General features: G+C 39.7%; 2 protein-coding genes across 3 annotated transcripts; one reads left to right on the top strand and one right to left on the bottom strand.

Moving 5' to 3' along the window:
* Window positions 1-182: 182 nt before the first annotated feature.
* On the bottom strand, window positions 183-7700 carry atpaf2 (ATP synthase mitochondrial F1 complex assembly factor 2). Of its 2 annotated transcripts, XM_085284008.1 has the most exons (9): window positions 6865-7700; window positions 6687-6748; window positions 6550-6594; window positions 6282-6430; window positions 5945-6042; window positions 5087-5167; window positions 1684-1796; window positions 1334-1449; window positions 183-999 (listed from the first exon to the last, which is right to left on the bottom strand). In XM_085284008.1, exons 1-9 carry the CDS (start codon window positions 6894-6896, stop codon window positions 862-864), a joined length of 834 nt encoding a protein of 277 aa, XP_085140134.1. In that variant the 5' UTR covers window positions 6897-7700; the 3' UTR covers window positions 183-861. The 2 variants fall into 2 exon arrangements, with proteins under 2 accessions (XP_085140134.1, XP_085140133.1); XM_085284007.1 differs by having other exon boundaries at window positions 6687-7697.
* On the top strand, window positions 7212-14928 carry LOC146568160 (glucose-induced degradation protein 4 homolog). Its single transcript, XM_085284009.1, has 6 exons — window positions 7212-7610; window positions 7999-8058; window positions 11917-12024; window positions 12120-12221; window positions 12310-12440; window positions 13494-14928. Exons 1-6 carry the CDS (start codon window positions 7419-7421, stop codon window positions 13555-13557), a joined length of 657 nt encoding a protein of 218 aa, XP_085140135.1. The 5' UTR covers window positions 7212-7418; the 3' UTR covers window positions 13558-14928.
* Window positions 14929-15924: the final 996 nt, after the last annotated feature.

Here is a 15924-nt window from a genome sequence, read left to right as displayed (position 1 = left end):
AAAATATATATCTATATATTTATTTTAATTTATTATGATGATGCTTATTAGTTAACTATAGAAAATATTTGTCTTTAGTTATCTTTATCACTATAAAAGTGTTATATAAAGTGCATTATCAGATAAATATGACATAAGGGAAAATGTTTTGTGAAAAAAAGAATATGAATCATATCCACAAGCATGATGTCATTCCTTGATTTATATCAACTGTAATAACAACAATTCCTGTGAAGACTGCTCTTTGCAGAGAAGCTTTACTAATAAAGGCGTTCTCTCTACATTTTCAGTTTTACACTTCACCAGCAAAGAAAAACACCGTGACATACAGAACATAGTTAATTCATTAGCAAAAAATAATTAGAATTCAGAATTTAATGAAGTTTATATTTTTCACATGTAATTGCCAGAGCCAGACAGCACACAGTGCAGTCAGTACAGACTGAATAGTGTGCAGTTAAGATGAGCATATCTGCTTTCCAGTAATGACACTGTGGCTCAAAGAAAGCAAAAAAAACAAAACAAAATCAAATGCAGAATTATTGCTCCACTGCCACAGAGACAACAAAAACCTTCACTATTCTTCTGAGGCAATGTGTCGCTGTCCAAAATGTCACGGGTGATTGAGAACCCACTGGAAACTCTGTGAAGGGTGTCACACTTGGCAGCTGCTACATGTAAACACTGCAAAAAGGAGAGCCAGCATGTTTTACTGGAGTGAGATGACTGCATAACAGATCACAACAGAGCAGCTGTCACTGCTAAACAGAACAGACAGAATATGCAGCCTTTTTGTGAATGCAGAGACATTTATACAACATAGGTGCTGGGGATGTTCTCAGTAGTTGATCCTAATCCTTTTCAGTCCTGCAGAAGTTTATGTTTGACAGTCGAACTCTCGGATGTGAGGTGAACAAAAAGGGCACCAGCAGCAGTCCGTGCCCTCAGCTCATACATGTCGTAGTCATGGGCCCACTCCACGTTTCCCCAGCGTCGAATCTGTGAAGGGGGGGGGGAGAAAAACGTTAATAGGATTAAATAGAGAATATGTTAAGAGTGTTGGCCAGAAGAGCATCATAAATCAAGACATTTGCAAAAAAACAAGCAAAACTTTCACGTTTTATACATTATATACTGCCAGGGTAGGTGTCATGTAAGAGCGTCAGTAAAGCTAAAACAACAAATCTTAGAAGCTTCTCGTAATGACAAATCCGGTACAAAACCAGTTTTGTCCAACTCCTCAGTTAAGCCAATACATAAACTGACTGAAAAAGGCAAAAATCCTCATGCAAGTAATATAAAAAAAAAAGCATATGACTCAGCAATTCCCTACCTGGTATTCCTCCTCCAGTCTGGAGAGCAACACCGCCTGCTCCACGCTCAGGTGCCTGTCAATCATGCCCAGTGACAATACAATAGACTTGAGCTGGGTGATCACATATTCAAGTCCTGCACAGGAACAACAACACGCATGTAAAATTTAGTCAAATCACATATCAACCAAACCATGTGATTTAAACATCACACCATCTCCACTTCAAACAGCATTTCCCTTCCTCATCATCAGCTGTGCCATTACAGTTACCAAACAAGCAAAACATGTTAGATACAGGCAAATCCCATCTAAAACAAGGTCAAAAGAGTGAAAAAACAAAACAAAAAAAGCATATAGGTCTGTGTTACCTGTCAGAGACCAGAAGTTGTGAGACTTGAGATGTTGCCGTAAGGTGTCTTTGGTTGCCTCTGGAATCTCAGGGCCCAAAATACTGGCTGAGGAGCCAATAGTGACGTTATATCTGCAGCGAAGTTGTGGGGAAAATAAAAATTAGTAAAGCACTTTCAAAACGAGAACGTCGATGATGTAGGAGCTCATCAAGCTCACGCGCCATCGCATGTCATAGGTCAGTGTAATGTGTGAGAAAGTGATGCTGTTTCTGTATCACTGGTTGGTTTTATTGCACAAACTAATGAGATTTTAAAAGTCATATCCAGGGAAAATTTGTCTCATTCTGCACCAAATGTGTGTGTTTGAGCTCAAGAGTACCATGACTACATGGTCAGTAGTAACTATGGCCACAAAAAAACATGATTAAATATCAGCATGTCATAGATTTAATCATAATGCTGACTTTATGGTGTTATAAAGGTTCCAGCCACACCTTCGAGTGGAGTCAGCCAACAGGACCAACTCCCTCCCTGATCATGACCAACAAGATCATGATCAGCACCACCTAAAAAGATACAAGTGGTGCACAACTAAGCAATATTTCAAGCTATTACATCACGTGGTGTTTCATGTAGTCCTTTCTTTAATATTAAGTTAACAGCTTCGCTAAATGGTTCGAACTGGATATTGTTCAGCACATCAGGAGTGAGATTTTAGCGAAACTGTAAGCACTGTGCATGAAGGTTACACTGGAGAAATCCCAAATTGAGCATCTGAAATTTGCCAAATGGCATCCTATTAGTTCTTGTTTTCAATCATCAGGCTTGTTTTTTATAATTTATCATTTTAAAACATAACTGCAATGATTTTGTGGCCTGAGCATGCTCAGAAGACTACATTTTTGAAAAAAGAAGAAGAAGAAGAAGAAGAAGAAGAACTAGAAGAAGAAGAAGGGCATTTACAGATGACAAAACTCATTTTATGAACATTACAAGCAATTAAATGCTAACAAGCACTCTGGGAGGAATAGTGATTCTTGTGAACTGTGAGCAGATGACTGTACAGACGAACAGATGGAGACGTCATCATAGCATAAGCTCATCAGCACTTTGGTGAAAAAGCTAAAAAGTTGGAAAGAATGTAAAATATGAATCACTTCTCCTTAGATTTAACTGAAATATACAACAAATACAAAGTATCAAGTGTTGAACATGAGTAAAAAAATATTGTTCTTTAAAAAATAAAAAAAAATAAAAACAGCACTCATTTTAAAATTTCTACTTTTAACATGTTGTAATTTTTCTAGTGGTTAACACATTTGCCTTACATGCCGCTTCAAGACCAGAAGGAGACCCTTAACATACTCCTAGTGTCAAGACCTGTCAAGAAACATGAAACAAATCTGGCCATTGTTCAGGTTGGTATTCAAATAAATAAATAATTACTAGAAATTGCTGTTGACTTTTTTGCATTACTTTACTTATTTACTCCCCACAGCAAGTAATTCATTTATCTATGCAGGTGATACATAGGGATGGGTACCGGTATAATGGCACCGGTTCTGACATAAACGGTAGTAACCAGACCGAAAAGCAGCACACATTTCGGTGCTTTATTTCGGTGCTTTTTTCCCCTGAGATGTCATACACTTTAGATTCTAGCCAATCATTTTACCTTTGCAAGCGTAGTAGGCGGGCCCAGGTACGTACGTTCTTTTAGAGCAGAGCTACAGATTAAAAATGACCAAGGCGAAGCGGTCAAAAGTCTGGCTGTACTTCACAGCAAAAGATGCAAACTCAGCAGCCTGCAACAAGTGCTTTAAGGTGATACAGTGATACTGTGCAAAGGAGGCAACACCTCGAATTTGATGAAACACCTGGCAACGTTAAAAGCCGAGAAATGTGCCGTATTTGATAGCTTGCTGCGAGACCTCACACCGAGCACATCTACTGCGGGTGTGGTGTCTGTTATCGGACCCGGAGTTAGCAACATCCCCCAAAAACCCGAAGAGGAGAGTCCTGGCCCCTAGCCCTGCCAGTGTAGCAGAAATGGTGATGGATGATGATGGCAGCAGCAGCCGTTCTTCTCTGCGTGAGTAGCTTAATGTTGTTTGTGTGTAATTTACGTTGAGTATGCTAACCACGTTATTACATTAATGCACGTAAGGTGAACTAGCAAATACCATTGTAGTTACATGCAGCTGTCTTCTTGTTTGATGGCAGATACTCCCTTCACCCTTTCCATTGATTAAGCACTGCTTCCAGCCAAGAGTGATGCCATATATGCCCTATAGCTGCAGAAAAGGCTAACATTGTTACCTTTTTACAAAAAAACCCAGCTGAACATGAGAGGTTTTTGGACCAATTTTGTGTTCCCCATTCTTTAAGCACCGGTTCGAGCACCGTTTAAGCACCAGCACCGTTTCAAAAGTACCGGTTTGGTACTGGTATCGGATAAAACCTAAACGATACCCATCCCTAGTGATACAGGTCAAGTAGTTAAACTACAGACAAGAAGTAACTACTACATTACAAACTCTAATTTCCTCCTAAATTCAGACAAAACTGAAGTGTTTTTTTTTTTTTGTTTTTTTTACTTTGTCCTAGAAGCATTACATGTAACCAGATATTTACTTGAGATGGTTTTAACTTGGCCTTCGGTAACACTATGAAGAATCTTGGAGTCATTGTTGATCACAGCATGTGCTTCAGTGAGCACATTAAACAAAAATGTAGGAATGACTTCATTTATTTGTGCAATATTCCTAAAATTAGAAACATCCCAACAAATTTATTATTATTTATTATTGATACTGTACTCATTATTATCATAAGGTTGCCTTAAAAGTTCCTTGAAAAGTCATTCAGTTGCTGAATATCACAGCCAGAGTAGTGACATGACAGATGGCTGCTCCACCCTGAGCCTGGTTCTGCAGGAGGTTTTTTCCTGTTAAACTGAGTTTTTCCTTCCCACGGTCGCCAAGGGCTTGGTCAATGGGCATGATTATTGGGGTTTCTTTCTAATATTGCAAGGTCTTTATCTTACAACAGTGTCTTATGGTAACTGTTACAAATTGAGCTATATAAATACAACTGAACTGATGTGTATCAGATACGCTGCTCATTATAAGGCTTATGTTATTGCACAACATCATCTGTGTAACATTCTGTTAATAATATTACACAAAATCTTTATATGCCTGTATTTCTACAAAAATCACTATTAAAATAAGGAGAACATACACAAGATTTTCTTTAACTATTTTGAATTAAGTATTAAGTACAGCAATGTGAACACCACAGATGAGGCCTTTTACACCTAATTATTGTTATTAGGAAAAGAAAGGATACCCCGAAAAGAACACGAATATTTTACCTTCAAATCTGCAGCATGTACAACAAGAGCTAAAGCTGTTCTTACCTTTTTTCAATCCACTGCAGCACAGGGTCCCATTCATTCCTCTGCAGCTCGACTAAACCATGGGGCTCATCTACTCTGTAACTACACAAAACATAAATCCTACAACATTAAAGTCACAATAACTCCAATCAATTGGTGGCAACTAAGCAACATAAAAAACATCAACTCAGAAAATAACCAGCTAAGTTTGTCTACAGTGTGTCAATGTCTCTTTATAGGTGTTAAAACACTGATTTTTTATTAATAAAATGAACAAATGAGTGGCTCCTATGAGGAAAATGCTTTAAAAATGTGATATTTAACAGTGTAACACAAGTAGATTTTATAAGCAGGTACAGGAGTTAGCTATCCATTTATTCTGCTACTGTAACAAAATAATTTTCTTTTTAAGTCAAATTGTAGAATTTTTCATATTTGTCTTTCAACACAATGTTGGCTTTAATTGTGATTTAAGTGACGCTGTTTAAGGAAAATACCTGAATACCATCATAATTATGATCAGGAAAGCATACATATTTAAAGCTATAAAGAAACAACAATTAACTGTAGTGCAAATCAAACTGTTCTTAAAGTATCATAGCACTCTGCAAAGGGACATTTTTTTCCCAAGGTGAAAAAGGCGAATATAAGTGTTACTGGATATTAATACCATACAATAGTTCATTTCCTGTCTTATTTTGTATAAATTCAAATTTAAATAATTCTCAGATGCATACGTGGATCTCTGAATGCACATGGGCGTTCACAGGATATACGGACTATGTAGATGTATATACATGCATTCGCATATGAGTTTATGTTTGAAGTTTCAGAAAATTAAACAAACCTAAAATAAATAGAAATAAACAAGTGCCATACCAGATGGTGTCAGTCTCCAGAAACTTGAGAGCAGCGGTGATCATTTGTTCTTTGCTGCGTTGGGTGGGATTGTCGAGAGCCGTGTTGCACAGGGTAGTCTGAGGAAAGAGTTTCCCAAACTTAATATTACAGTGAAATTTTTGTATAAATATCATGGCAAAGTTATTTTAAAGGTACACGTCCTGCAAGTTGTTGGAAGATCTGGGTAACATTCCTTTTATAAATATGACCTATCAAATCATAAAACTCCTCTCAAATTTTCCTTTTCTCTGAACATTATTTTATGTAACGTAGGTGCCACCAGTACTTTGCTACAACTCCATGTCAAATGCTTTACCAAGTGCATAGTGTAGAACTTGAGTGTGTCCCTTTGAGCATCCCACTCAGTTGCAACAGCGATGGCCAAGGCTTCATTTGGCACCGTGAACAGCTTCCCTCCTGGAGTTTTCAGCTTCCTTTGGTCCAGGTTTATCTCATATAAACCACCTATATAGAGATATTTTTCAAAAGATATCCAGAATGACACAATCATAAAGATGGGGCAGGAAAACCTGCTACTACAATACTACACTTGACTGGATTACTAATGACAAAACTACAGATACCTTCACTTTGAGATATGCTGACATCTTGATAAAATCTCTTCCTTTCTGGTGAACAGAAAAACGCCACATCAGGGTGAAATGACACAAATCTTCTGTAGATGACGGGAGCTTTCATTCAATGTGGTTATTGCTCTTACCTGCTGTGGCTGCGGAGTATCTCGCAACACATTCGTAGTACTGATTTCTCGGGCACACTTTACTGAGAGAAAAAGCATTCCCAACCTGACTCTGAAGTCTAACTATACACCTAAGCATAGCGGAAAGTATGTGAAGATGTGATGCTTTTAAGTAAGGCTGACTGAGAAGAAAACACACCTGCGAGATGTCTGTGTCCGAAACGTCCTCATTTAACAAGAGTTAGCACTGCACGCATAGTTTCCTATTAGCATCAAGTCTTATTTTTAATCCATTTATCAGCTGCTCAATTCTTAAGCATCTCTTGTGTTCAAAAACACGCGTGTGACCTTCGGCGCTTGACAGCAGCGTAGAGGCTTCTAGTTTCTTTGGGAAATGTAGTTTAAAAAGCGCTTCTATACGTGCGCTACACATCCTTACACAACAGTTGGAAAACTACACCCAAATATTTCCACGAAACCTTCCGCATGTCGAACCAATGAGCTTCGAAGATGTTCGAAAGCCAGACTCAGTTGACCAATGAGAGCGGCGGATACTTCTCGCTAAAACACCGCGTCGAAGTCCACTTCTTTGGGAGCTTGGTTGCTGGTAAACTGAACTGTAGCGGAATTAAGTGGAATTTGAATGTTGTTGGACCTCTTCGGCTCTCTGCCACCTCCTCGTAGACGCCGACAGAGTACCTCTCCTCGACGGCAATTGCCCGTGGTCGGTGCCCGGTCAGCGAAGCGGGAGCCATGCCTGTCCCCGCTGGATACCTCAGCGACTCCACCGCCGCGGCCTTCACATCCTCGGCCTCACTTATCCCGCCGCCCCCGATAAACACGCAGCAGCCCGGTGTTGTCACTTCGCTCCTGTACAGCGGTTCCAAATTCAGAGGCCACCAGAAAAGCAAAGGAAACTCTTATGACGTGGAGGTTGTTTTGCAGGTGGGGCAGTGAAGCGGCTATTTCGTTATTCAGTCGAGATGTCAGAGGCATTTGGTCATCTGTCAAACGGGCGGCATGATGATTGACAGGTGTTAAAATCAGCCTGTCCTGTCCCGTAGCAGTGCCCACGACTGAATACAAACAAACATTTTAAATTTGTTGTCAATGTTTTAATGCAGCTGAAGTAATTTATTACTATAAATACTAATAAGGACATTCAGAATTGGTGTAAAGGCCTACACAAACATTTACCTCAGTAGAAAATTATTTGTATTTGAGGTTGCTGTTAGAAATTAAATATTTAGCATTGGCTTTGTAAAACCATAACTTGATCTGAACTGATGTCAATGTGATGTAGTTTATTGTATGTCTTGCTTTCTTTTTAAAGCATGTGACCATGGAGGATTCCTACTTATGTGGCTACCTGAAGATAAAAGGACTAACAGAGGTGAGAGAGGTGATTCCCTTCATTAAAGCATGAGCATAAATAATTTATACCATGTCTGGCCACAGCTGTCATGGAAATTGTTGTGACTATTTTTGTAGTAGCAAACATGTCTAACAGTGCCAAGAGAAAAAGGCAATAACATAAGACAACACAAAGAGTATTGGGCTTTTCAACCAAAGTATCAATCGATGTTAAAACAGTGGGAAACGTAAGTACAGCTGTTTAGCAAAAGGAGTAGAAGGGCTAACTTCTTGAAGGCTTTTTGCATTTTTTTAAAGGTTTTTCTTGCACATACTGTCCACACTTTCCATTAAACATCTACTAATTCATTTGCTGGTCACTATAAAATATACATTTCTAGTTTAATTTCAACTATTGAACCTTTTCTTTGAGTGCTCTTTGAAATAGTTGAATCAGTGACTGCACCCTCCCCTGAGGCAGATCGCACCAGTTATTGTGGCCGTGCAACTCCTTTTTGATTGGCCTGTCGAGAACACATTGTTCTAATATGCATGTCTCATCAATAAAAAAATGTTGTTAGCTTAATACTTAAAAGTAGTTTTGAGATTGTCACACAGGTTCTTGAAATCCTGTAGGTTTTAATTTGTTAACGGCTTAAAGTCAGAACACCTTAATACCTACAGAAATGAGCGGGTAGTCGGGATCGGCCACAGACAGATTCATGGCAATGGTAGAGAAGATATAAGACACCCAACATGTGTTATTCAGTAGGCTACATTTTGAGCTCACAAACAGGCAGTTTGAGTTTGTGTTGAGGCTGTGTGCACTAGGTGTCGGGAAAGGCAACGTTTATCACAGGTTGAACTCGAATGGCCACACGTAACCAGAAGAAAACAAACAGTCAAAACAAGACTGTAGTTAAGTTAAATGACTTCCTGAAAACTTATATTTAGGCTTTTAGTTCATCCTCTGCTTCTTCCTTGTCATTTTAATTCAACTTTCTTCTGATTGGTGGATGTTATACTACTAATCATGCCTTAATAGCAACGTTTAAAGATGGTGTGAATAAGATGTTATCAGCACACTGGCAAAATGGCCATAACACTATCTCTGCAGGAGGTGTGTTAAAATCTATTTCACAGAGTAAATTACAGCTAACGCAATACATGCTATAATTAGTGTCCTCGGTTATTAAGATAAGATAACTCTTTATTGTCATTGCACAGTCATACATAGTACAGTAGTACAATGAAATTGGAAAACTGTCCTACGCCGGCACTAGGGCTGCCACGATTAGTCGACTAGTCACGATTACGTCGACTATCAAAATCGTCGACGACTGATTTAATAGTCGACGTGTCGTTTGAAGCTTTGTAAGATCCTGAAAGACACAGGAATAAGTAGCAGGATTTAAGAGTGTAATAACAGACTGAAACAGAAGATGGCAGCACTGCATGTACAAGGATGCCAACTGCCGTTAAACCCCGAAGAAGAAGAAGCTGTGTCCCAGAATTCATAGCGCGGCCCAGCTCAGTTTCCAACAATGGTGGCAGCTAGTTGGTTTTACTCTTATTATTCTTTCTGGGTCACAAAATAAATGTTTAACATATTTTCAGGCGAGAATGTAGCTGTGTAAACCTCAAATATCTGCTCAGTTTATCAAGACACCACATATTTTCAAAAGTGCTCCAACGTTTTCAGAGACGTCTGTTACCCACTAGCTCGATAGCTAGCCGGAGGCTAGGCTAGGCTAACTAGAGCCATGAGAACACCGGACTCCCGGCAAATCGTTTTCAAACCCACCGCCGTCTTTCGCTACTCAGGTTAAATATATATATATAAGTCACTTAGATAACTTCAAAATGTTATTGTTTGGCTTTTTTTTAGTATTTTATTTGTTCCTGAGTAAATCGGTTTGGCTGAGATTAAAGTTTTTACACAGCTGAATAAACATCAAGCAGACAGCTGATTATCAGAAGTGTGAGATGCTCAAGAATTTACTCCGGTGTCCTGTTATATTTTAGATAGCAAGGAGTTTATTAAACCACAACAATCTGCAGATTTCATTAAAATTTAATAAACTATCATCTTGTCTTTATTTTTAGTTAGCACATACTTTAAACACTTAAAGCTGTAAGCTAATGATAGTTATATAAGAGCAGATGCTGCTGGTGCAATAAGCTGTATGTCCAATGGATGATCTGATTAGTCGACTAATCGCAAAAATAATCGGTGACTAGTCGACTATCAAAATAATCGTTTGTGGCAGCCCTAGGACTCGGCACTACATATAACACAACACGACACGATATGACACATCACAACGCAACAAACAACACAACACAGTATATTAACTTAGTATAAAAAAGAAGAATAAGTGTATGTGTATTGCACACTGTTATTATTGCACATTAATTATTATTGCACCTTGTTATAAATATAAATATTATTATTGTTATTGTTTTAAACATTGTTACCTCCCCCCTAAAAAAGTCCAGGGAGGTAGCCAGTCAGGTCAGCCATTTACATTGATCAGGGCTATTGCCCTGTTGTAAAAGCTGTCCATGAGTCTATTTGTTCGGGACCTCAGCAGCCTGAACCTCCTGCCAGACGGCAGCATCTTAAACACCCGGTGTCCTGGGTGTGTGCAGTCCCGTAGGATGCTGCGTGCCCTCCTGAGACAGCGAGTGCTGTACAGGTCCTTCAGGGAGGGAAGAGAATGTCCAATGATTTTTTGGGCCATATTGATGATCCTCTGGAGTCCCTTTCTGTGTGCTGTGGTGCAGCTGGAGAACCACACACTGATGCAATATGTCAGCACACTTTCAATGGAGCAGCGGTAGAAGACGGTCAGCAGCTCCTTCTTCAGCTCCATTTTTCTGAGGATTCTCAGAAAGTGGAGACGCTGTTGGGCCTTCTTTAAGACCGCAGAGGTGTTAGAGCTCCATTGGAGGTCTGTGTCTATGTGCACACCCAGAAACTTGAAACTGGAGACCCTTTCCACGCACTCCCCGTTGATGCTGACAGGCTGCAGCTCGGACTTCCTCCTTCTGAAGTCAACTACCAGTTCTTTTGTCTTGGTGGTATTGAGGTCCAGGTTGTTATCTACACACCAATCTGACAGCCTCTGAACTTCAGCTCTGTACACCGTCTCATCTCCCCCTGAGATGAGCCCCACCACGGTGGTATCATCTGCAAACTTGATGACTGTGTTGTCTGGGTGGGAACTAACACAGTAATGTGTGTACAGAGTGTACAGTAGGGGACTCAGTACACAGCCTTATGGAGAGCCGGTGTTGAGGCTGAGGGCTGAGGAAAGATGAGGCCCCACTCTAACTCTCTGTACACGGTCTGAGAGGAAGGCTCTGATCCAGCGGCAGGTGGTGGAAGGAAGTCCAACTTCCAGCAGTTTAACTATTGGTCTGTCCGGGAGTATCGTATTGAAAGCAGAGCTAAAGTCAACAAAGAGCAGCCTGGCGTAACGGCCCTGCACTTCCAGGTGAGAGATGGTGGTGTGGAGCGTTGTAGCAATGGCATCTTCAGTTGATCTGTTAGCTCTGTATGCGAACTGGAGCGGGTCGAGTGAATTACAGAAGTAATTACTAGGTAACAGCTCACGTCTTTGTGTTCCTGCTGTACAGAGCATCCAGAACATTCCCACTGTATGAATGCAGTGGTGAACTAGCTGTGACATTGTGTTGGCTTATTACACATACCTCTTATTTGTCAGTCTCTAAATGATCACTTTCTGTAGTGTTTTAGAATTGAAGTGTCTTTTATATAATTGAACATTAAGTAGACCGATGCGTTTGTTATCATTTAATGTTACTTTCTTTTTAATTACAAAGAGTAGAAGTGACCAGACGTGTCTTCAGTTGCTTCTCGTTGTTGTTTTAGGAATATCCAACACTGACCACTTTCTTTGCTGGAGAGATCATCAGTAGGAAACGGCCATTTCTCACTCGGAAATGGGATGCAGATGAGGATGTGGATCGTAAGCACTGGGTATGGTGAAACCGCTTTTATTTGTAAATTACAAAAATTATTCTCCATCAGACTGATTTATTCTGACCTATCCTGTAAACATTTTTTGTGTCCAGGGCAAGTTCCAGGCCTTCTACCAGTATGCAAAGACATTCAACTCTGACGATTTTGACTACGAGGATCTGAAGAACTCTGACTATATTTTCATGAGGTGGAAGGTACGATTACCGAACAGTGAACTTAACTATATTCTGCAGTAGGTTGCCTCTTATATTTCTGTTGGTTTTTCTCACCTGCCTGCCTTAGGAACAGTTTTTAGTCCCTGACCACACAATTAAGGACATCAGCGGCGCTTCCTTTGCGGGATTCTACTACATCTGCTTCCAGAAATCCACAGCAACAATTGAGGGCTACTACTACCACAGGAGCTCCGAATGGTGATGCAGCACACTAAAAGTTATTGTGATTCAAGGTTGACTTGTATTAGGAGCTTTAACCAGCTGGCTCACCTCTGAAAAGTTGCTTTATCCTAGACTGGCTGAAAATCTGGTTGGGGAAAACTCATTCAGTCAGCTTCTCTCAAGTTTTCTCAATTGTGGCTCCTCAGATAATTAGCAGACAGCTCTAGTTTAAAATGTGTAATTTTATATACACAAATGTTAGGGAGTTTTTATTGTTTTACTTGCTTATGCTTCAAAAGTTATGTTACACATATTTCTGTTTTCTGTTCAGTTTTCTGTTGAAACAGGAAGCTGTGACACTGACAAGAGACCAGTACAGAAATACATATCCGCAGAAGTTGACTTGCATTATATTATTCTTAGAAATTGACTTGCAACACACATACTTTGTGACACACACACACAGCTTACACACACAGACAGCTTTTCACCCGTGCCACACGTTGTCAATCTTAAGTGTCTCAGTGTTGTTTACTCACCTGACTGTTTGTTAACTGTAAATCTCTGACAACAAAGCAGAACAGTCCAACCCGCAGTTTGGTCTGTTTAATTTATGTGGTTATGCTGCCTGGTTATAAGCAAACTTAGCCCCACTTTTACTCCATCTCTAGTGTTTTTGTGCATTCTGTGGTAGCAGTTTAACTGTTGCTGTTCAAAATAGTCTCCAAGCCATTTTTATCTCACGAAATTCACACCTACAGTCAATTTACAGCCACCAATTAAACTAACATCCAAGTCTTTGAGGTGTGGTTGTTGGCACCATTGCCTTAGTCTTTCTGTATGTTGTACCTATGCAAAAATGTTCATATTGCCTCATATTATACAGAATTGAAGCCAATACCAATATATTTGCAACCAGCCAGTATCAGATAGGTGATTGATATAGGTCTGGCTGTAATATTGCATTCGCAGAAGTGCAGCACTGCTCTGTAGCCTGTACCTACAAAAATGTGCCTTCTCACTCTTATGTCTGTATTTCTCACATAGTGCTGATGTATATACATGCTGACATATACAATCTCCTACCAGGTACCAGTCTTTGAACCTCACCCATGTTCCCGAGCACAGTGCAGCAATCTACGAGTTCCGGTGACCCTGGTCGGCGTTGTGGATCTTTCTTTTGTTGGACTAAGACTTAAAAGCAAAGCAGAGGTCTGCAGACGCTACTAGGGATTTGGACTTGGAGCAGTACAAACTTTTACATGTTCTCAACCAGTGGGTGGACAGACGAAGATGAGTATACAGGATATAAGGGACAAATGAATGTACGCATGGAAATGCTGGAAAGGAAGAAAGTGCAGGTGTGCTCCCTGGTTGGAGCTTGTAAAGTCAGAACCAGCAGCAAAGACTGGGTGCGGTTCATATAGTGTGCCCCTTTCTTCATTTCTTTTAATGTCTGGCTTTAAAAATGCTTGGCACAATATCTCGAGACACTTTAAGCTGAGTTGGGAATTCCCCTTCTTATTTTGCAAATCGAAACGTATCCAGCTTTCATTCACTTGGAATGAGCAGAATAAACGGGTTCGGCGACCGTCGGACAAGGATTCCTTGCAGGACTCTGTTCTTATAAACACAATCTCTAAAGAAGTAAATCACCATGTCGGTGGAGGAAAGCCAACACAGAAGGTTAGGTTTATCAGGTTTTACAATTGGAGCTTTAATAAGCTCATAAGCTAGAAAGTCAGTATTTTTAAGCTAAGCTGGTTCTTTGTTTGCCTGCCAAGAGTATATGTTGTTTTACTCTGAATGATGGTCACTGAGCGGCACTTTTTCTTTCTTTATTTTTTAAAAATGGATACAATCTGAGAGACACAAGCTTTTCCCCTGTGTTTATAAAACCGCTTGGGAGATCATCACATAGGATTGCTGTGGATCTTATTCTTTTGAGTTATGTTTGCACAGGTTTTGTTTTTGTTACTAAAATGCTTGCAGTTAGCGTTCTACACTTACATCCCAGTACACAAGCTTCAAGGCCGCAGGTTTCACACTTTTCATTTTCTTTATTACATGAAGGCTTTAGAGCCAGTACAATCCCATAACAGTATTCAGAAGAGTATTTTTTTATCCTGCACTCTGCATCAAACGAAAAGCTTTTTACTCCCCATGTGTCGTTTTAAATTAAGACCCCCCCCACCCTACATTTGTCTCCTCAACTATGCAACACTTTCAAGATAGCACTCCCCAAAAGTAAGGCCCTGATATGTGAGCGGGAAAATTTGATTCTATCCTTAGAGTATATGAAAAAGAACTATCTTAATTAAAAGGAAATATTTTTGTTATAAATATATGTGACAACACTCTCCTGCCTAATCATGTTCCCCTTCTATTTGATGGTGCCATCTTTTTAAAGCTTATTAGAGTTGTATTATAACAAAACGTGTTTGTTTGAGACTAACATTGGATTTGATTGGTGGTGTGACTATAAAGAGTGGAATATGGATTTAAAAAAAACAATTTCAAAACACCCTTTGTTCTGTCTTATGTGTTTGACCTCTTTACAATAAGTTGTGGTACGTGTTCATTTCAAACTCTGATGAAAGGTGTGATAAACTGGAAGATCATCTTGCCCTCTGGTGCCCTCTAGTGTCGCTAAACACTTGTTGCAGCCTTCCTGAGGATTTATCGACCCTGACTTTGTTTTGAAGCATTGTGCAAAGGTCTTGACGCACTTGCAAAGGTCTTTTAAAGGGTTTTTTTGGGACGTTTGCTGCTTGGCTGCAAAAACAACCATTTTTAAGAGAAGGTTGTTTTTGTTTGTTTAGCCACTGGCCTATGAATCATAAGCACAAAGAAGGCACTTACGTCAAGGGATCAACCAGTGTTGTGTCGAACACAGTTAATTTAACAGTTGACAACTTTAAATCTTTAAACACTTTGTTACTGGCAGTCTGTTAAAAAAAACACATTTTGGTCACATTTCTTTAGTTGAATCGATATAAATATGTGAATTTAAAACACAGTTTGGCAGAGAGGAAACCGTATTTTTGCACCAACAAAAGGATTCACAAAAAGCTACAAACTTCTCAGCATGGTGTAAATTGTGTCTGTGAGAAATCTGACTAAGCTGGGCAAGTAGAGGACAAAATAAGAAGTTGCAGGACTAAAAAAGATCTGCAGATGATGAAAAGTATCTGAATGTCATGTCTGTAAGTAACAGGAAAAAACAATCCAGCAAAGACCTGACGCAGGATCTGAGAGATCCGTTTGATCCTTTGTTTCATCTACCGAAACCTCATCAGAAATGGTCTCAGTGGAAGAAGCCTCAATGAAAGGAAAGCAGGTAGGAAAAACGGAGGAATGATAGATTTTTGCGTGACAATGATCCCAAACTTTTCCACAGTATAATCATGCTTGGATAGAAAAACACACAATAGAACAAACACTGTGGGTTGTGGATGGGCCTCCTCAGAGTCTGTACTTCAACATTTGTGAAACGGTGTGAGATCATCTGGATGAAGAA

Source organism: Mchenga conophoros, linkage group LG8 (genome assembly GCF_057382185.1).
Source record: "Mchenga conophoros isolate Kocher_MC1m ecotype Shallow Benthic linkage group LG8, M_conophoros_male_GT1.1, whole genome shotgun sequence".
Taxonomy (NCBI): domain Eukaryota; kingdom Metazoa; phylum Chordata; class Actinopteri; order Cichliformes; family Cichlidae; genus Mchenga; species Mchenga conophoros.
Note: the sequence above shows the minus strand (reverse complement) of the source record. Positions and strands in the feature narration are given on the sequence as shown.

Excerpts from the sequence above, each read along its gene's own strand:
- atpaf2 (XM_085284007.1), bottom strand. The coding sequence starts at position 6,804 with ATGCTTAGGTGTATAGTTAGACTTCAGAGTCAGGTTGGGAATGCTTTT. Across the intron at positions 6,595-6,686 it reads ATACTCCGCAGCCACAGCAG|AAAGGAAGAGATTTTATCAA; the intron begins GTAAGAGCAATA and ends TCTGTTCACCAG. Across the intron at positions 6,431-6,549 it reads CAGCATATCTCAAAGTGAAG|GTGGTTTATATGAGATAAAC; the intron begins GTATCTGTAGTT and ends ATCTCTATATAG.
- LOC146568160 (XM_085284009.1), top strand. The coding sequence starts at position 7,419 with ATGCCTGTCCCCGCTGGATACCTCAGCGACTCCACCGCCGCGGCCTTC. Across the intron at positions 7,611-7,998 it reads ACGTGGAGGTTGTTTTGCAG|CATGTGACCATGGAGGATTC; the intron begins GTGGGGCAGTGA and ends TTCTTTTTAAAG. Across the intron at positions 12,025-12,119 it reads ATGTGGATCGTAAGCACTGG|GGCAAGTTCCAGGCCTTCTA; the intron begins GTATGGTGAAAC and ends TTTTGTGTCCAG.